We start from the raw sequence: 21,899 nt of genomic DNA on the forward strand, positions 1-21,899 counted from the left end.
AAGGGGAATAAGGGGCATTACAATTAGCACACATAATGTAGGGGGGTCACAGGGAAGGCAATACAGCGCAGAGAAGACAAGTAATGGCTCTACAGCATCTTATGATGCAGATGGACAGTGACTGCAATGGGGTGTGTGGTGGGGACTTGATAATAGATGGAAATGTAGTAACCACAATGTTGCTCATGTGAAACCTTCATAAGATTGTATAGCAATGATACCTTAATTTAAAAAAAATGAATGGTTCTTCAAACTTCAAATGACCTCACTCTCCAAAAACTTGCACAAGTATCACATTGTTCTACTTTTGAGACCCCAGAAATCTAAATCTGTAATTTTAATAGTTTTCTCCTTATTTCCTTCATTTCGCACTTTGAAATCTACACTCCCATAAAAGATTTGGACACCCAAATACTTTGTCAACCACTTAGTATTCTGACCAAAGCTCTGACTCATAATTACTGACCAAAAGTAGCCAAGTGATAGCCCAGCCTCTGATGCTGGACTAGCCCAAGTAAACAAATGACATCCCACTGGATGTTAAGTACAAGCTTTCTGGGCGTATGTATAAGAGAAATGACAAACAGTTTATCAGGGAATGGTGGAAGTTCTCAGACATTCTGAAAGGCATTGTAAATACCACTGTCACCTGGGAGGACTGACGAACAATTTTATGAATGGCAACTGGAAGTAACCACAGTCAGAGGCATTTCATTACATCTGGGGATTAGAAAGGAGTGGAGAGCACCTACCAGTGTATGACAGGGCCTAGGACCTCTACCCACTGATCCCTTTCATGCATCCATTTAAATAGCACACTCGAAGATCCACTTAAAATGTATCCATTTCTGGATAAATGAACTCACTGCTTACTGTAGATCCGTTGTAGGATCCCATGAATATCTCTTTTCTGCTATCTACACACTGATTTGTGTTAAGAAGGCCACAAATGTCATGCAGACTTCAAGGAAAAAGAACTAATATGCATCATTATTTTAGGTAGATCAAACATCAAAAACGAGTATACAAAATAGCAAAGCTTTTAAAAAGTTCTCTATAACAATTAGTCTAAAAATTGGCACCATATCCAGCTCAGAGTTAAGTTACTGAAAAATGACTAAGTCTTTCCATCTTTTCTCAACACTTGGAGACCTGAAAAAATCCCTGTGCATCTATCATGCACCTCAAGGATACAAAGGTGAGGCCAGTCGATGTGAAAGGAAGTACAGATCAATCCAAACACAACAGGCAACAAGGATGTACCACTTCCGACAGATGGACTGTGACAACCGCAAAAGCAAAGGAGGCCAATAACAACCCCCAGAAATGGCAGAATCTTAACAAAGACAAAGTGTTGATCAGATAACCAGCTGCAGTTTTCTACCTCAGAGAAGGCGAGTAGCCAAATAAGAATTTTTAAGATAACTGCTAAGAGTAAGTGTACTTCACAGGTCTAAATAAGATTTGAGGTGGATGAAAGTATTACAATACTAGAATTTTTGTAGCTCCTTAAAAGATGGAAGGAATCCTTTAAGACCAAAGAGGCAAATGGAATATTTGTCTTAATGTGGAGAAAAGATAAGCTTCATGGTCATAATGTACTCAAGCCAGCAGAAAAGTTGTGAAAAAATGTCATCCGCCTCCCAAAGCACCAAGCAAAGGGCCACCTGAGATGCAAGGACAAGGCAGACAGGCCAGACTCACCCAAGGGTCTGTGGGATACAGCTGGGCCATGTGGAGAGAGGCAAAATTATTGAGACACTAGATAATTTGAAGCTTTGAATTCCACCCTACATAACATTCTCAAGAATAAAATAAGGGGTTAATATTAAACATTGGTTTTCAAACTGCTTTACGAAGAATCCCAGTTCAAAGCACTTTGTGTGTCTCCTTCAAAGTATCAGACAAGTTGAAGTAATTTCCTTTTATCTTCCAATCCATCACTCTGCTCCATTAACACGAAAGGATCTAAACACTGGACCTGAGCTCAGTCACCACCACCACCGTGACCACACACCAACTGCCTCCTTGGTTGGCCCAACCTCCGGGTCAGGCCCTTGACATCTCCACTTCCCATGCCACCCTCAAAGAGACGTAGCTGCTCCAGCCCAGCTAACAGATGATCAAAATGAGGCCAGAGATGTCACTGCTGGGCCCAGGAACTCACAGCCACCACAAAGCAGCTGTACCTCACCACCCACTAAGCCAGGAGGCCTCTCTAGAAGAGGCAGGAAGCAACCTCCCATGCCAGCCAGGGTGCACTGCCACAACTTTTCTGGAAAGCAAGCTGGCAAAATGCATAACACAAAGTCTTTAAAATGTTCATGACATGTGGTACATATACACAATGGAGTATTATTCAGCCATAAGAAGAAAAACAAATCCTACCATTTGCAACAACATGGATGGAGTTAGCCAGGCGGTGAAAGACAAGTACCAAATAATTTCACTCATCTGTGGAGTATAGCAACAAAGCAAAACTGAAGAAGCGATACAGCAGTAGACTCACAGACTCCAAGGGACTAGCGGTTACCAAAGGGGAGGGGTGTTGGAGGGTGGGTGGGGAGGGAGGGAGAAGGGGATTGAGGGGTATTATGATTAACACACATAATGTAGGGAAGTCCCAGGGAAGGAAATACAGCACAGAGAAGACAAGTAGTGACTCTGTGGCATCTTACTACGCTGATGGACAGTGACTGCAATGGGATGTAGGGTGTGGGGGGACTTGGTAACATGGCTGAATGTTGTAACCACAATGTTGCTTAAGTGAAACCTTTATAAGATTGTGTACCAATGACACCTTAATAAAAAAATAAATAAAAATAAAATATTCATGACCTCCCACCCATAACTGCATACCTAATTAACCTAAACAATCCAAACAATGAGCTGCACTGAGATTATTAGAAAAGTTTTAAATAGTGAAAATAGGGAAACAAATTTCTAACAGACAGATAGTTACACGTGTGTGTGTATATCTCCATATAATGAAATACTCATAGCCTTTAAATTTTACTATGACAACTTCTAAAACACATGGAAAAACGCAAATATATGTAATATATACAAACGATTGTATATGCATCATTTTAACTATTTAAAAAAGCATCTATATTTACACACACACAAAAAAAAAAAATGAAAGATTGAAAATTCAAATTTTAGATTATTCTCGGTGGTGAGATTATGAATGACATTATCTTCATCTTCTATAAAGCCATCTGTAAATCCCAAATTTCTTATAATATGTATTTATTTTATTGTAAACAATGCTTAACAATTTTCATGAAAACGAATATTCATTATGCTCGTCCAAACCAGTGTCTGTAGAAGAATCCTGTGCTCCTGGATGCTGAATCATGAACTACAAAGGGATTTCATCTGCAGGAGCAGATTGTCTGAAACACTGTGCAGCTATGGGTTGGGATAAAACTTGTCATATTTCTGATTAATTATTGATAAATCCGGAGATTGCTTCATTTATTACTTATGGCTTACAAAGGCACAGCAACACACTCAGAAGCCTATAATCTGGCATGAGCGAGCAGTTTCTTGACTATAATAGGATTACTGTGGAGTTTTCATTCAAAGGACAAACCCCAATAAAATAAATTGTAGAGTGTATTTGTTGAAAGAAAACACACTTATGCATTATCTTCCACTTCCTCTGCTGGCACTAATTTATCAGTCAGATCCCCAAGGAGACAAGCACAGTAATGATGCTGATGCATAAACAAGGGAGAAAAAGATGCTAAAATTATTTCATTGGCAATAGCAGTGCACCCACAACAGATGAGCTGAAGTGCCAGAGAATGGAAATGTAAAAGCATTGCCCTCCCCCATGACCAGGTGTGCAGGGTCCAGGTTGGCGTGACTGAAGTACCCTGTGGGCACACCCACTTCTCCCACTGCCAGCATTCATGTGAAACAGTTGTTGCAAGTCAGGAAGAAGCTGGAATACCAGGAAGGGGCAAAAAAGAGTGAGTATACACTTTAAAATGAAGCAGGGAAAATCAAGTCATAGCTGAGGTACTACAAAAAGATGAAGTTTTATTGTAAGTTCTTTTTCTAAATATTCCAGCAATGAATCCCAATATAGATGGATTTTTTTAAAGATCTGCTGAGACACACAAAACCTGTTTTTCTTTCATCCATGGAATTACATTAAGAGAATCATTTATTACTTGCAAGACACCAAAAGACAGCCTATGACCATAAAATAAATATCAAGTCTTCCAGTGGAAAACTCAGATCCTAACAACAGTCCCTCCTACCAGCCTCCAACATGCACATGCGTATGTGGATGCACACACATGCAGATGCACTGCACGCCAACTCACGCACTCAGATCACATACACGCAGACGTGCATCAGCACAGATGCACACACTCTGGCTGATCACCTGAGAGCATCATAGAATATAAAATAATTCCACTGGGAGAAACAAAGACAAGTGAGAGATTAACTCTATTTTAAAGTGCTTCTTCCTCTATTCAGTTAGGCATACAAAATACATCTTTTCCTTTAAGAGCATTATAGGAAATGCTCTGGCCAGACAGACATTAGCATTTTATGTTCTCTGCCCCTCTGAGTGAGAGACACAGAAATCTATACCTGCCACCAAAGAGCAGCAGCTACACAGAAGGTCATCAGGCACCCTAAGCTAAGTCTGGGGGACCCTGACTATCATAGGCAGAAGCAGCTGGTCTGAGTCTCACTCGATGTTCACTGTGCAGGGGGCAACTGCCAAAGCCCCCAAGACATAGAGCCTGCTGCCGACAATAGCGTGAAGCCCTCCAAGCAGTGACAGTGCCTCAGGTGCACAGCCCTGCTCTCTGCAGGTGGCGTATCAGCACACAGCCCATGCCTGGGCCAGCGTTTTCCTCAGGAAGCTGTGGTCTGAGCCATGGCATGCTCTGATGGAAAGGAAAAGCTCTTCAAAAGAGCTTCTGCCTTCTTGGGAAGAGACAAGAGTGAGGGGTGTGTGCTGAGGGGTCAGCATAATGTCAGACCAGCCAAGGAGCCCCCCAGTACCTTCTCAGGGAGTCCATTGGGTGTCACCCAGTTAATTCAAGGACCTGCAAACTCTAAGGCACCTGTGGGTTACATGTGACTTCTTCCAATGCCTCCTCCTTTGGCAGCTTCATGGAACCTTGCCTGATCCCTCCAGGCACCTCCCGGGGACCAACGGTTCCATCCTGGGCAAGATGCCTTTGGGCCCATGTACTCCACATGATCTCTCACTTGGCCCAACACTAGGAGAGAGAAGATCCATGATGACAGAATGGAGTCCAAAGGGTCTTCCCAGTTCTTCAAAGAAAAGTGAGTAAAGATGAGTATTTCGCATGCCTAGCTCAAGTGCCCAGTTTACTTTCCACCTTCAATGCAAAACTCTTTTCATGAATACAGCAGCACCCATTCTGTTATCAATGTTTCACAGACCCCAGTGCTCAGAGTTACAGCTAATAAAAAAAAAAAAACACACACAACTTAGTATTCATCCAGATTCAATTACAAAAGATTAAAAAAAAAAAACTGTGACACACACACACACACACACACACACACAGCCAGGGAACTATTTCACAATGAATTATGGCATCAGTCACGGCTCCCCTTGCAGGCTTCAGGAACCTGTTTTCCCACACAGGATACATTTCACCCTCTTCTATGCACTTTACGGGCAAGCCATCCACCACCTGTGCAGATCCACCCCTAATCTTTACGGTGACATCTGAGTGCAGTAAATCCAACATTTCAACCACGCTTGTCAGCAGTGAGGCAGAGAAGGCAGTGGGTGTTCACAGAGCACATCACAGGAGAGGAGCCTTACGAAGTCCTTCTTGATGGCATCAGATGATTGTCTCTTAAAAGTTCACACACTTTTAATTACTTACAAATAATAAACCACGCAATAGCACACAGTTACTGGAGTAGCTTCCTTTCAAAAAGTACATGTTTGCACAGTGATTCTTTATCCCTTAAGGTGACTTACCCCTTTCTGAATCTCCCTGGGTTGTGAGTGGAGATGCAGAGAAGGCACCATTCGGGCTGTAGCCAGCCTGGGCCTGTCCATGGCACATGGCCCCAAGGCACAGCCAAGCCCAAGGTGGGACAGAGACTTGAGTGCCCCCTGGGTGGCTGGGAGGGAGCGCCATCCTGGCAGCAACAGGGAGCCCCACTAGGTTGCTGAGCAGAAGAACCTAGCTCTGGCCACAGGCAGAGGAAAGAAGAGCAGAAGCACAAGCAAGGGGGAAAAAGTGGAGGATTCCAGAGTCAAGGACATCAGCAAACTCAGCACAACTCAGGAAAAAAGAACATCGGTTCCGACCTAACAGTGGCAGGGTGGAGAGGAGCTGGGAGACAAAGGTGGAAAGCAGAGCTGGGTCTGCCTGCAGGCTGACAGATCTGGGTTTTACTTGGGCAGCCCTGCAGAACTCATGGCCTGCTCTGTCCAGCATGCTGTGGAGACAGCTGCCCTTAGGAAGTTTACTCTGCTGGAAAAATGAAGGGTGGGTCATTTCCCATGGGTGGGTGCTCCTGAACAGGAGATACCCCTAACAAACTGTGGCTGAAGAGCTGTGTACTCCCAAGCCTGATACCTGCCAATTACATGTAAAGTATCTCATTTTAACAAAACTGAATGAATGTAAGCAATACCACCCAGAGAGTTTGACAGTGGAGTGGTGTCTTCCTCAAAGGTTAGGCTCTAAGCTTAACTAGTGTTTCAAATAGCTTTGAAAATTCCCTTTCACTGTCCACAGCACATGGAGACACCCCACGCTAGGGGGACTCAGGAAGGGATGCCACGTGGGGGAAAAGGGTCTCCCCCTTGCGATGTCACCTGTAGTCTGTGCCGCACACTCACAAAGTAGGTGGCCACATAATAACCTCTACCCTTTCTACCATCTGTCTGCCCCTTTGTTGAGAATAGAGTTTAATCCATTAACATGAAACATCCCTGTGAGGCAATACCCATAAGCTTCCACCAAAAAAAAAAAATCACAGTAGAAAAATAACTCTTCCTTAAACATGACACTTCTTTGGAAAATGGTGTATAATTTAAAATATGACAAGATGTACAGAGTTCCAGAATAGCACCTAAGAAAAGTACAGTCATATCCAAATTCTAATCAGGATATGGATCATTAGAAGAGCCGCCTTCTGAACACTATTCATCAACAGGTTGATGAAATTATTCCATTCCTCACCTGTACACGAACTTAAAGGGTACTGTGGCATTATTACCTCACAGGACGCCCCAATAAAGAAATCGCAAGGGGCACAACCCCTCTTAGGGAAGGTGCCACGGAGACTTAAGGTGTCATTTTCCCAATATCCTCCCACTGGACAACGGGGAAAAGCTGTCAGTTTTGGATTCATGAATTACGAACCCAAGCTACTTTTTAGGTTTCAGCTTCTAAAGCTCAGGATATACATTTAATTACCTGTCCCCAGACCAAGAAACGGACAAATTTAAAACATGACACAAAACAATAAAAAAGTTAAATGTCTGATGTTACATGCCATGCACACGCACCACACACGTGCACACATACACACAGCAGTAACAACGGCCACAGGTTGGTAACACTCCTTCCACTGAAAAGAGGAGTCAATGTCCCCTCCCCTTGAATCCAGGCCACCGCATGGCTGGTCTGGCAGACAGAAAACAGGGACAATGACACTGTGGTGGCTTCCTAGGTCTTCAAAGAATGACAGCTTCTCCTGATTCTCAGGACACTCTCCAGGAGCCCTCTTCCATAGTAGAAAAAGTCCAACTACTCTGAGGCCTCCATGCTGTATGCACCACATGTAGGTGCACCTGTCAACAGTCCCAGCTGAGCCCAACTTCTGGCCACCCCCACCAAGCACCAGGCATTGAAGGGAGTCATCTAAGACCCTCTGGACCCAGTCATATGCCAGCTGAATACCCCCTAGTTACCCCAAGCAGAGCAGAAGAATCACCCTGCAGAAATTCCTGGCCCACAAAACCATGAGATATAAAATAGTTGTTGATTTAAGCCATTAAGTTTGGGGTGGTTTGTTACACACCAATACCTAAATGCATTAGTTTTCAAACCACATGTTTACCAACTGCATTACAATTACATGTTATTTGAAGCTGCTGAACAAAACTAAAAATTCTTACAGGGGCTTTGCTATCAGGACTATAAAATTCAGTACTAGTATGTTCTTGTGGTTGCTGTATATTTGAAGACAGTGTTTTGAATATTATTACTCTACAGCCCTGAAAGCACCCTGGAGGGAATAATTTCCTGTAAGCGCCTCTCACCAGTCGTCTCACAAACACTGTAAGCACTGTGCCTCCACCTGCTAGGTGCACAGCTCTGCAGGAGCGCCAGGGAAGGACCCAGAATGGCCTGCAGAGGAACAGCCCTCAGAGCCCAGCCTGACAGTGTAAGCTGTCCCCAAGAAGGCTGGCAAATTCCATATAAGAATGGCAGCTTGGTCATCTGTCCTCCTGTCCCTACTTCTAGTAGTATATAAAACACAGGACATAATGAGCCATGTTCAAAAGTCAGAAATGGAATTGAACAGACCAGCCCTTGAGTACCCTGGCCTATGCTCTCAATTCCTGTTATGGAAATTTCCATGCATGGCTAAAAGGCAGAGCAGGGCCCCACATCACATAACACAACTACCCCAAAGGGTCTGGAATTTGTTCTAGGACAGCAATTCCCTACCCTGGCTGCACAGAGAACCAGGTGAAAAGCTGGGTAGCAATACCAAATCCAGCCCCTATCTGAGTCCCTTGGTTTGCATGGAGCCCGGACACCAGAATTTTAAAACCTTTCAGGTGTTCCTACTTGCAGCCAGGGCTGAGAGCCACTGCTCTGGGGATCTGGTTAAAATGCAGTTTCTGATACAGGGGGTCTGAGATGGGATCTGGGATTCTACATTTCGAGTAAGCTTCCAAACAGTGCCCATGGAGCACACCTGAGTAGCAAGGGTCTTCGACAGTAAGCCTTCTGGATTCTTACCACCTCAGTCATCCCAAAGGTATACTTCTTCCCTAAATCCATAAGCCCTTCCAGAAATCTCAAGTCAGATAAGAACCTGTCCTCTCCTATGGATACTATGGACTCTTTTTTTATCAAAGTGCAACATCCTAAAATGCACGGGCCACATCATCAGGGACATCGTGTAGTGTTCAGAGTGCAGGCTCTGCAGTCAGAGGGTTTGCCTGAGAAGGCCAAGCCATGCAACAGATGTGCAACCTTTTGCAACTCCCCTACCCTCTTCAGCCCAAGGGTCCTCACCTGTAAACTCAGAATTGCATCAGCACCGCCCTTCCGTGGGATTGACACATACTCCTCAAGGTAGAAGCTCAGCTCTTAGGGCCTGATACACGAATGTGGTAAGTGGTAACCATTACTCTTGACAACAATGGTATTAGTACTACTATTTACCAATATCATTGTTTCCTGATCCTCCTCCAACCTCTCTGAACTCGCCAACCTGATCAGCAGATAAATAATACCTCCCACACAGCACCTCTTGTGTAAGAGCATTCAGTCATCAGTCCGACCTAAAAACCGTAATGGCACCAAAAGCAAAGACTGAGCTGAAAATACTGCTCCCCTCAATCTATAAACGAGACTGCTTCCCTCCTCATAGGCAGAAAAAAGCTTCTGTTTCAGACCAAAGTCCCACCCCAGCCACCTATCAAAACTGACCAAGAGCTGTCTAAACTCCCCCAGATAAAAGAACTTAAATGTTGTCCAAAAAAAAAAAAAAAAAGTAAACATGTGAGGTAATGAATATGTTAATTAATCCACGGGGTAGGGGTGTCACAATGTATATCAAATATATCTAATTACCACATTGTATCCTTAATGTATCTTATTATTTTATTTATCAATTATATTTCAGTAAAGCTGAAAGGAAAAAATCTCCCCAAGAATTATTTCTCTGCAGTTTTGTTATAAAGTGCTGGAGTACTCTGGGCATTTTTTGAAAGCACCATCCATCACTTTCATTAGCAAAGCCCCAAAACACAGGAAGTTGTGAAGGGAAGAGATATATATAAATTCCAATCTCCCATGCTGCTATATCTCCTTTCCATGTCCTGTATGAAACAAAAGCTTTGGATTTCAAATGCACTCATGTGAAACAATGTCTACAAATACTGGAAAGGGATCAAAGCCAAAATATTAACATTGCACAACTAGATACATTTCATTATTTTAGTCACTACTTAGCAACTTCCCTAAACATATATAGAGAGGGAGGAAGCATTATTTTAATTAATAAGATACTTAGAGGCCTCAAAGAGAGGACAATAACCTTCAACACTGTGGTGTGCAGGAAATGAATGAGAGGAGGTAGTCCTCTTGAATGTGAAGCCAATGTGTTACTGATAACTTGGCAAGTCTGACATAATAACACTGTCATGCCCAGAACCCAAGCAAGCCTTCAAGATACCACTCCCTAGATAGTTTGATAAATAGGTCACCTTCTGGGTGAAGTCTTCAGGATTGGCATTAGGTGCCTTTAGCTGAACTCAACTATTAAAAATTGCATCCGTCAACCCTTACAACTACCCACCTAAGCAAAAGATGTTCTGTGTCCATTTACTGCTGAGTTAGCTGCCCAAAATCACCGTCTTAAGATCCAGAGAAGAGTAAAGAGGTATTATGGGCACATGAATTATAGAGGCCCATATAATAAAGGATTAGACAGGTCACAAAAATGTCACCTTTCCCATTTTATTTTATAACCCAGATTATCTCTTTAGCTCCAGGATACTCTCAGAACTACGGTCTTTGAAACATTTCTGCATTTTATAAATATCAATAGTATTTACAGTTCCTAGTTTTATTCTATCCAAATGCCAAAAGATTTTGTAATGGAAAAGGTGTAACCAATGTCTTAAAATATTGTAAATACATACAGCAAAGAAATGTTACATATACTTCGTTTGATCTAGCACTGTGGCAGTTGCAATTATTTTAGAACGTTAACAAATGTTAACAGAAAACAAAAAGCCACAGAGTCAAGATAGTTGGATAAACACAACACTGTAAAAGAATCAGCTTTAACCACTAGATTATCAGAATATTCTCTGTCCTCTATTTCCATTTGGTTTATTATTAAATACTAATACTGGAATTTCTATAGTACTTTGTAAGAAAAAAGTGACCTCTTTTAACAACTCATCTTGAAAAATGACACTTGGTATCATAAATCAGGTTGACTTTATGGATTAGCCATTAAAATTATGGCAAATCTATGTTTAAAACTTGAAGAGAAAGAAAGATCTAATATTAAGTAAGTTTCTATTACTTGGCAGGGGCATTATTTATATTAAATCACTTAACATTCTTAACTATCAACAAAAGATAGCATTCTCAAACACAGATGGAAAAAAACTGAGGCTCATGGAGCTTGTGGGATTTGCCAAAGTTCCAAACTCCTGGAGGCCAAAACCAAAACTGGAAAAGCTCTTCCACAATGGACAGCTTTGGCACACCTAAATCAATGTTGCCGGGATTTTATTTCTTAAATTGCAGAAAATGTTTCCATGATTTTTTAAAGGAGAACAATTTTACCACACATTCAGTTTCCCATACTAGTGTAGTTCTATGAGGATGAGAAGAAACAATTTACAAGTTTATTTAAATGCACTGACAACAATTCCTAACAAAAGCCGAATAGTAGTAGAGGGGATGACTCCATGTCATTCCTACAATGCCTTCCTACATCCTCTCTTCAAACTCTAACAGCAATCCCAGGAAGTTAGTGGTAGGCGAAAACCAGGGAACCTGGGTGCACAAAGGTTATCCGTCTTGCTCTCAGACACGCCGGTGATGGAACTGCTGTGCTGAATCCTGTGATGTGCCCTGTCTCCTAGGAGAAAAAACATCCAAACTTTTCATCTTCAGCTAATTATGTTTCTACAAACATGGTTTTGAAGAAGTGGCCTGATAGTATGCACCTTCATAACTTAAAATACACTCATTTCATATTCCTCAGAAAGTACAAATGCTGAAATGCCACCATCTTCCAGATGTAGCTGTTGAAACATTTATCAAATCAAATGATGCACTTTCACTTATAGATCCTATTTGTCTACAAGATTTTTTCCAGATCTCCAACAAAGTGATAAAGGTACCAAATCCTACATTCAACGTTAATGGACTCAGTACTTAGTCATATCCTGTGTGGCGGTACACAAGGAACCAACATCCTGCACATTTTACCTCCCTCCTTTGTAGATGCTGACTATGTAAGAAGAGAAATCTCCATTTAGAGTATAACCCTGCTGGGCAAGAACAATGCAAACTATTATTTACATAAGACTCTGTATACAGGGCTTCAGAATTATAAATCACACATCTTAAAAGCCTTCGTGGTATAAGAAAATGTGTTCTCTGGAAAATAGTTTACTTTTAAATTCTAGATGTAGTATTGGACTTAGAAAATGAAAACCCAGATGTGAAAACATTTTCCAGTTTTTACTGCATACTTCAAAAGTAATGGAACAAAAAAACCCATTCTCACATCAAACCCACCTGCACAAAAAAGGCATTCTCTCTTGTTTTTAATCTGTTAACACAACATATTTTTAGTACTCAACAATTTTAGGTTTTTGAGATATATATATAGCAAGTTAATTTCTTAAGTTTTAGAGAAAGAAACATTGGCTTTATTGTAGGATATCTCAAAGAGGCCTTTTCAGAAAAATAAACCCTATAATATAGATGAGCTTTCTAATCTGAAGGGACGAAAAACAAATACCAAGAATAAAAAAAAAACATACACCAAAAAAATAAATCTGAGTTCCATAAATTCTTACCATGTCTGAATATTAAGGAACATCAGAAGTGGGAGAAACAATCTGGCCTGGCTGTCATCTCTAAACCCACCTGGATTCATACCACCCTGAAAACACCACCTTCGTGAATATACAGGTGTGTGCGTATGTATACGCGTACTAGACATTTAGTATCATGCAGTGTCATATATTTAATTCTACTACACAAAGGGAATAGTGCTATTAAGTCACTTCTGATAATTTATCTTAAAAGATGCTTATTTTGAGACAGTAAGGAATTCTGAAGGACACTCCAGGCAAACTATATCCTTACTTTCAACAGCATGTGTTTGACCTAGAGGGCAAGCCCCGTCATTTCAAAGGGAAGCAAAAATTCTCACAGGGAGGGTGGGTGGAATAAGAGATTCTGTACCCTGTCTCTCCTTCTGAAAAGCCACCACACATCATCCATGCCTTGCGGCCCCATGAACACCATAACCAGCCACGCAGACTGAGAAAGTCTGTAGCTCAGGGAACTAGCAGCAGGAGTCCAGCCCAGAACTTCCTAATATGGGAAGAGAAAGAATTGAAAACAGGCTAACAGAACTAGTGAGACCTGCCAGGCTGAAAACGAGTAAGGACTAAAACCAGACCCTGGGCAAGCGTTTCCATGGTGGACATCTCTGGGCATCCTGATCAACCTTCATGCAGCAACGGAAGCTGCAGAGCTGAGCATGAAAGCATCTCCAGCTGAGGGAGATGAGCAGTCGGTGAAACTTTAAGGGTGGGGATGGTGAGGTGACAACAAAGAGAGGCCAGGGGACTTGGAGGCGCAGCAGTCAAGAGTGCACCAGACAACAACAGGAGGCAGCCGGCAGCCAAAGGAACAGGGCTTACACATTGTATGGAAAACTCCTAAAAACAACCAGTTTTATTTGAGGATTTTAAGCATATCTGACACAGAAATAACACATTTTAACACTCTTAGACCTAAAAATACCTTAAAATGTAGCTTTTCTCACAGCAGCTCATGTAGTCTATTTTTGAACATCTTCATCTAGATACAATCACATACCATAAAACTCACCCATTTAAAGTATGTATCAATGGTTTCAGTATATGCAGTCATACAACCGTCACCACTACCCAAATGCAGAACATTCTCACCGCCCCAAAAACCAACTTCACAGCCATTAGCAGTCACTGTTCAATACTTGCCTATTCTGGTCATTTCATATATAAATGGAATCATACAGTATGTGGGCTTTAGTGACTGGCTTCCTTCACGTGACATGTTTCCAAGGCTCACTCATGTTGTAGCGTGTACCAGTATGAAGGTCCCTCCTTGTGGCTGAGTAATAATCTAAGGTGTGGATAGACCAGATTTTGTTCAGTAGATGGAGGTCTGAGTTGTTTACAGTTTTGGGCTATTAATAATAAGCTGCTATGAACTGTCATGTACACATTTTTTGTGTAGACGCATTTTCATTTCTCTTGTGTACATATTTCATAGTCTTCTTTTAAGAGAAAAAAAACAAATAATTGGCATGTCAAGTCAGTTGGATGTGGAACTTGAAATTTCATTTCTAAGTTCCAATTTCAGTTGATGGGAGAAAAAGAATAGGCAGTAGTAACAGCATAAACCACCTAAAGATGGCAAGCCAGGCACAAGACACAGAATTAAAGAAAAGTCACTTTTAGATAATCTTTCCAAATAGAAAAAGTGTTTAAATAAAATGACTACAAGACAAAAAATAATCCCCTTTTGTACAGGTTCACAGAACTCTGCATTTCTCATAAAGATTTATTTTTCTATTTTCAATGTAAAATAGAAATATACCAAAATTAGGGAAAATCATATAAATTTACTGCCCTTTTGCTCTATTACCATTGACTGTGGTCCAGCCAGCAGTGTAGTATGAATGGCCAGGCAGAAGGGAAGCCCATGGGGTGGGCCTAACCTACCATCTCCACTCGGTGGAAAATAACCTGTGGAAATCACCTTCCTGGACCATTTTTATACATTTCTTTCCATCCTTGAAAAAAATGCAAAGGGTTCCTTACATCTATTGAGCATTTGCCATCACCAAGCTGCACCCAGCTCTGCAGAGGTAAAAACCTCCCAGGACAGACAGAAAATCTGTCCTAGGTCAGTGGTGTCCCTGGGACTTTAGATGTCACCTCCATGACCACTCATCCACGTGCAACATGGGCCAAGAAGCACTTTGGCCTGAGCCAGACTGTCTCTGTGAATCTCAGATCCTGAACATTCCTACTTACTCCTGGCACTCACCCAGGGATCCCTGGACAGAATGAGAAGTACAAAACCGAACATGGGTGTGTTTGAGAGCCAGATTCCCACACTGCCCTGGCCACCTGCCTTGAGCCAGGCCCAAAGCAAACCCCAGGTCTCTCCCCTCTGTTTGGTCTCAAAAACAGACTAACACCTTCAAAAACCTGACACAAAAAAATAACTTCCAGGTACTCCAAATCACACTAAATCTGAGTTTCAGTTATAATTTCTTTGTGCCAAAATGCTAAACCTTAACATCTTTAAAATTAGCATGCTGGTTATAGTCTTCTAAGCAGAAGTGTACTTTGGGTATAAGGATATGTGTGATGGATTTATTCTCCACTTTGCCATCACTCAGTGGAAGACTACTGTGTTGGAAATTGGCTAGACCAGGGAGGACTAAGGCAGGGCCATCACCTTGAAGTATTTCACCTGGTGGGTGAAGGAGCACAGTTGTGTCCTGTAGACAAGGACACTAAAGCACTGTGCACCCAGGCACATTCATCCAGGTCAGACAGGAGCTGTGGGAAGGCCTCAGGAGAAGCACTGCACAGGGAGGCTCTTATACAGCCTTGGGATGCAGGGACAGCTCCAAGAGAGGCTGAGCTGAGCTGAGGCTCAAGAGATGAGCAGACATGGAGGAAGCAAGCATTCCAGGTGGAGGAGACAGAAAATCACAGTGCAGAGGCAGGAAAGCGAAAGCAAGCCCGTCTGGGGCTGAGAGGCTGGTGAGGCAGAGGCTGAAGGAAGGCGGGGTCCTGCGAGAGGCGGGCTGTGCTGAGATGGCAGGATTTGGCCTCTGGGGAGAGCGGGTTTGGCCCCTTGAGAGGGACAATAAGATCTGCATTTTGGAAAGATCGGCCTTTCAAACACATTTCTGTTCTTTTTCATTTTTGAGAGGAAAGACAGAAAGTGCTGATGACACAATAATATTTATTTCAAACCATTATTTTTCTGTTTGCCCTTGTCATTCAAACTCTGCAACAATATAACTATTTTCCTAAAAGTTTCAATAAACTTATAAATGTGTGACAACAGTTAGTTATATATATATATATCAATTCCCAGAAAAATCTCCTTCCAACCACAAGATTTTTCTTAAAAACCATGACTTACGTGATTTTAATAATCAACAGCCCTCCCACCCCCCAAAAAGGAAAGCCATTTTCAAAAGTTACTGTCCATAAACTCAAGTTGTTGGTTTTTTAAATAACAAAGTGCTAGTAAGTAACTCTGAGATGTCCATGCTTGACGGACACAAGCAGTAGCCCAGAAGCCAGAGGCCCAGATAATTAACCTCGAATAAAGCCAGTATCTGTGGTGTTGAGTCTCTACCTCATACACACACACAGGTCTTATGAGTGTGGTGCTGCTTAGGCAAACTTAACATTTTGAGGTATTCTTTCATTGAATTGCCACAGTGCCTTCTGAAGCAAAGAGGAAAAACCCAAACAGGAATAGTAGGATCCCTGGGAAAGTTTCCCAGCGAGTGAAACTGCTTGGTGAGTAAAACATCTCAGTGATTCAGATCCTGTACCGAGGAGTGTCACAATCAGCAACCAGGCATTCACATTAACCCTGCAAGGGAGGAACCCACTGCAGAGGAGGCACAAGTGGGCCTCTACCGAGCTGGTTTGCCCAGGGTTCAATGGTAAAAGCACACAAGTTTCCAAAACCAATCCAGAGCTCCCTGCACCCTGCAGAGAGGCTGTGGGGGAAGGCAGTGAGAAGAGAATCTGGCACCTTCCCTCTCTCAATTTCTTGCCTCAGTCCCTTCCTCCCCTTTTCCTTACTTGGCAACCACTTCTTAACAGCGTATGAGGCTGATGGTGGATCCCATCCAAACAGCTGCTCCAGAGCTCTTCCCAGGGGACCAGTTGTCCATACTGCTGCCCTGCTTGAATATCCCCATCCTTTCCTTACCATCAGACTGGATGAAGTACCAATGTCTTGCCCTGCCATTCAAAGTCCTCCCCAGCTGGATCCTGGCCCACTATCTCACAGGAATGCTCCACAGGAGCCCAGCCAGCCCTGAATGCCTGCATCTAAATCACCTTTGCTCACACTGCTTCCCCTCCTATGATGCACCCCCTCCCAGGCCTGGACCCTACTGCACACTGCAGAACCAGGATGCCTTAGCCAGGCAGGTCCTTTTTGAGGTCATTCCCCAGTAAGGAAGCACCGCCCTAAATCAAGGCCAACCTTCCCACTCGCTGAGCTCAGTACCAACCCTCACGACTAAATGCGACACCCCCACCCCCAGCCCAACCATGCCATGATCAACACTCACATCTCTGAAAGCCATCCAGAAGCAATTACTGTCTCTACCACCCTGTCGCCAATTAACGTTACCACCTACTACTATAGTTCTAGATATTCATCCCATCTCCCTGATTATAATATTCTTCAATACAAGAATTTAACCTTATATTTCTTCATAGAGCAGAACACACTGTACACAGCAACCCTTCAAAACAGTAAGTTTTGGGGGGGGGTTTTTGTTTGTTTGTTTTTAACAAACATGGAGATTTTATTGTCTTTCTCCTAACCAGGGTTTGGATGCATAGCAGGAAAAATGGAAAGCCTCAGGGCCAGCCTTGATTCACTCAGAATTAAGGAGTGGCCAGTAAAGAAAACCAGAACAAGCTCAGAAACCAAGGGCACCACATTTAAAAGTCACTGACTGCAGCTGGTGCTCTGCAGGGTGTCCATCGGAATCATGCATGAGTCGGGCACACGCATCAGACAGACACATATATAGGCAGGCAGTCCTCAATTCCAAACACTCAAGAAAAGTCTGTACCATGGTCCTCAGGGTCCAGCATAGCACCCTCCTTGCAGAAGGCCTGAAGGTGGGTGGATGGGGATCAACAGCCAAACCACTTTCACCCATCAGTGATCGCAGGCAGAGAAACATTTTTCTCAAGAGGGAACAAAAAATGCTATGACTGAGTGTAAGTCTCCAAATACTTATTGAGGACATTTCTGGTATTAAGTCACACCACTCAACTATCCAGAAAAACTGATTTGTTTACTCTGAAAACAGCTCAACTATAATGCCAAAAAATAACCTTGGAACCCCCAGAATCATCTCTGACTCCTTCCCTCTCATTTATATCCATCTCTAGTGCTGCCATCACCCTCAGAAAATCACCCTTCCTTCCTTCCTTACTGCTCCACCTCCTAATCTAATACTCACCCTTTAAAATTCATCTCATACACCCCTTCTTAGGGATGCCTTCACAGAATCTTTAAGAGAGCTACACGCCCTTTTCCATGCTCCCAGGTCACTGTGAAACCACCACCACCAATATGTAAAGAGAAGGTCCAGATCCATACCAAAGCCTCTCAACTCTATCCACCCAACATCCCAGAGGCATTATCTCCTCACTGCACAACACACCAGCGCACACCACTTGCCTCTGAAGGAGGACCACGAGCTTCTCATCCTGGGCTTTTACCATCCAATGTCCACGAAGAAGCCAGTGGGTCCCCCTAGATGTCCAACACTCAGAACATGGCTGGGACACAGGAAATGCTTAAGGATTTCTATGGAATGAATGAACCAAACAACTACATTTCTATCTATTCAAGCAATGTCTGTCCACTGTGTGCATAATGAAATGGGAGTAATTTTAAGCATGTAAGACTAGTAAAATCAAAGGAATTGTCAATCACCTCTCCCCATTCAGTAACCTAGGCACACTGCAGATAATATATTATTGTATTTCTCTCTTTGCATTGCTTTTGTTGGTTTCCAGGGTACATGTGCAGCCTGAATATTGATTTAGAACATTTAGATCATAAACTGTCATTATTATAAATGCTAAACATAGGGTTAGAGGGTATTTTTCCCCTTGACAGCACTGCAAGATAAATGGGTGCCCAGTTTCTACTAATTTTATTTGATTTTCAATAAAAGAGTTCAACCAACTGTAAGGAACATTTTTGAGTCAACATCTTCCATCATTGTGTCAGGTTCCTAAACGTTCCCAAGATGATCTTTAAAAGGCCAAATTTATGCTATTTTTTCCAATATATCTGAAAAACAAAGTAGTAGTATAAAAGGCTTTTTCCTCCTTAATTCCAGGGTGAATTGGAGGATGCCACCCCAGCACCACTACACAATCAAGTTGACAAGAGTCCCTGTCCCCTTCACCTGCTGTCCCAAAGCCCACGGGAGCCAAGTGACCACCAATGGGAACATTTTTTAAGTGAATATGCTCTCCACCCAACGTTACTCTGCAGCTAAGAAAATATCCTCAGGTGCTTGGGAGAAACTTGGGAGGCGTGGGCTTTTGTCAAACAGACATCCGATAAAACAATTTAGCAAAATGCCTTTTCACTTCTGACACATTGTAGAAGAATGCACTAAAGCGAAGACAATGTTATCATTCCGCAAAAAAAAAAGGGGGGGGTGGGGGAAATCTGCCCAACTTCGAGATGAGGCCAGGGCTCTGCGGCCCTGGCACTATATGGAACTGGTTCCAGAGAGGTAAACGCTGAGGAAAACTTTTTAATTCAGCCACTGACTCAGGGTTGTGCTTTTAAAAAAAGCTGCCCAGGAGCCTGAGTCACCGAGACCGGGGTTCCTACCAGACTCGCGAGCGGAGCCAGCGAGGCCCCTCTCGGGTCTGCACTCCCCGCGGCCGGCGACCCCGCACACGAAACCCGCGGGCAGCCCAAGGGAAGGGTCCCGCGCTCCGGCATTCCCCCCGCGGGCGGCGGGAGTGCGGACGGCGGGCACGAGCCCATCCCCGCCGCGTGTGTGGGAACTAAACTCCTCTCGCTGCGAGAAGTGGCCCGTCCCAGCCTTTGCCCAGGGGCCTGTGGGCGGGGAAGGCCTGGGGCTGGTTTTGAAGGGTCCGCAATGCGCGGCCGGAGAAGGCACGCCGACCCGGGGCTCTGCTCCACGACAGCGGTGCCCCGGTTCCCGCACGGCCTCGGGCTGCACGCCACAACTTTGGCGCCCGCGGCCGGGGCGGGGGGCGCCCGCGAGGCCGGGCGGGCCGCCGCACTTTCCCTTTCCCCGCCTCCCTGCACCGCCTCCTCCCCCTGCCAGGAAGCGCCATATTGATCCCGCCGCCTTCGCCGTCGCCGCCCCCGCCGCCCGCCGCCCCCAGCCCCTCACCTTGGCGATGGCCTTCCGGTAGCGAGTCACCGCTTGCTGGATGAGGCTGAAAACCTTCATGTGGCCGTCCCCGCACGGCACGACCACCCGGGTCCTCCCGAAGCACACGGTCACTTTCATGCCGCCGCCGCCTCCGGGGGCCGGTGCGCGCCCCTCGCTGACCGCGGCCGAAGCGGCCCCTGGCCGGGGCGCAGCACGCTGGGCGCGGCGGGGCCGCTGCACGCGCTCGGGAGGCTAGGGGTGCGGGCGGGCGGCGGCGCCGGGGGACTGCTTGGCTCGCATGCCCGGCCCGGCCGCCCTCGCCTCGCCCGGGGCTCGCCTCGCCTCTGCCCGCCGCGGCGCCCGCAGCCTCCGGCCACCTGTTCGGCGTCTGGGCGCGCTCGGCGCGGCGGCCCGGTTGGTGTGGCGCTCGAGCTCGGTCGGGGCCGCGGGGGGAGGGGACGGCGGCGAGGGGAGGGGAGGAGGAGGAGCGGGCAGGACACACAACACCGCGCACATGCGGCAGGGGGAGGCGCGGCCCGCTCCCCGGTCGGGGCGGAGCGCACGCCAGCCGCCCCAGCCCCGCCGCCTCCCTCCCGGGGCCGCGGGACCCCTCCCCGCGCCGCGCGTCCCGCCCGCGGCCTCGGGCCCGGGCCCCCAGCAGCCTCCCTCCCGCAACCCAGGCGCCGAGGGGTCGCGCTCGCCCGCCGCACGTCCCCGAGGTCTGTCCGTAGCCCACCCCCGTTCCTTTGTCACTTTTAAGCAAACCCTTCCTCGGGCCGCGGGTTCGGGTGCAATCGTCTCCGGAAAGGCGAATCACCCTCGGCACTGCCGACTGCACACGCCCCGCCGCGCAGCGAGCAGCGTCTCCGCGCCCCCGGGGGAATGGGGACAGGTCCGTGCCAGGCTTTCCCTCCCGAGGGGCTTTCGCACCCGCTCACTCGCTGGGCGTTCTAAGCACAGATGAGTCGTCCGCGTGGGGAGACGTTAGTGAATCTTCGGGTCGACCCGGCCCTTCTCCTGAAGCCACTATTTACCTGGAAGTTTCCTGTGACCCTGCGGTGACCCACTCGCCGCAACGTGTAGGACTTAAACTCAGCAATCCAGACCATTTTATATCTGAGAACTCTGCAACCTTAGCAATCCAAACGCAGATTTATGAACAATATACTCAGAACGCCTTGGTGCAACGCTGTGCAGGGGGAGCTGCACGAAGCGCGGCGCTGAACACCGGCACTCAGCCCCTGGAGAAAGGAAAGCAGCTCCTTGATGAGGTACAGGCCTGCGGGACACCATACGCTGTAAAAGGGCCTGGCCGAGTGAGGAAAAGTAACTGACGTTCCTCTCTGCCTCCGGTACGTGCTGTGATCGCTTCATAACAGTATGTTGTGTTTAAAGAGTGCCAATGCCAACAAAGAGTCGGCAGCGCCCCCACCCCCACCCCTGGCCCGTCCCAAACATAGTAAATTCATTTTCTCCAGTTCGTCCTAGGATGTATGAAAACTACTAAAGGCCCCATGAGCTCAAGTAGAACTTCAGCATTTAAAAGCAGGAAGTGATCATCTGTCCATCCGCCTCCACAGCCGATTTGCAAGTAAAGAAACTGGACAAAGAGACTGGTGTGCTTTCCAGAATGCCTGCACTTTCCCGTGCCCCACACTTCCCCCAGGTAGAGTGCAGTTTGTCATATAACACGTTGTGCTTCCTCTCATCTA

The 21,899-nt window shown here is 45.2% G+C and overlaps 1 protein-coding gene and 1 pseudogene across 25 annotated transcripts in view; both read right to left on the reverse strand.

Annotated features, from left to right (window-relative positions):
- Window positions 1-20,329, reverse strand: part of LOC118907736 (rho-associated protein kinase 1-like) — a 141,780-nt pseudogene extending 121,451 nt beyond the window's left edge.
- Window positions 1-20,614, reverse strand: part of PARD3 (par-3 family cell polarity regulator) — an 815,317-nt gene extending 794,703 nt beyond the window's left edge. For 12 of the 25 annotated variants that reach the window (XM_057498374.1, XM_057498377.1, XM_057498371.1 and 9 more), the window contains exon 1: window positions 20,206-20,613. In XM_057498374.1, coding sequence (XP_057354357.1) covers window positions 20,206-20,325 — 120 coding nt within the window. In that variant the 5' untranslated portion in view covers window positions 20,326-20,613. Of the gene's footprint in view, window positions 1-20,205 lie in introns of all 25 variants that reach the window. The other 13 variants (XM_057498381.1, XM_057498383.1, XM_057498384.1 and 10 more) reach the window with 5 other exon arrangements.
- Between the last annotated feature and the right edge of the window lie 1,285 nt (window positions 20,615-21,899).

Source organism: Manis pentadactyla, chromosome 3 (genome assembly GCF_030020395.1).
Source record: "Manis pentadactyla isolate mManPen7 chromosome 3, mManPen7.hap1, whole genome shotgun sequence".
NCBI lineage: Eukaryota > Metazoa > Chordata > Mammalia > Pholidota > Manidae > Manis > Manis pentadactyla.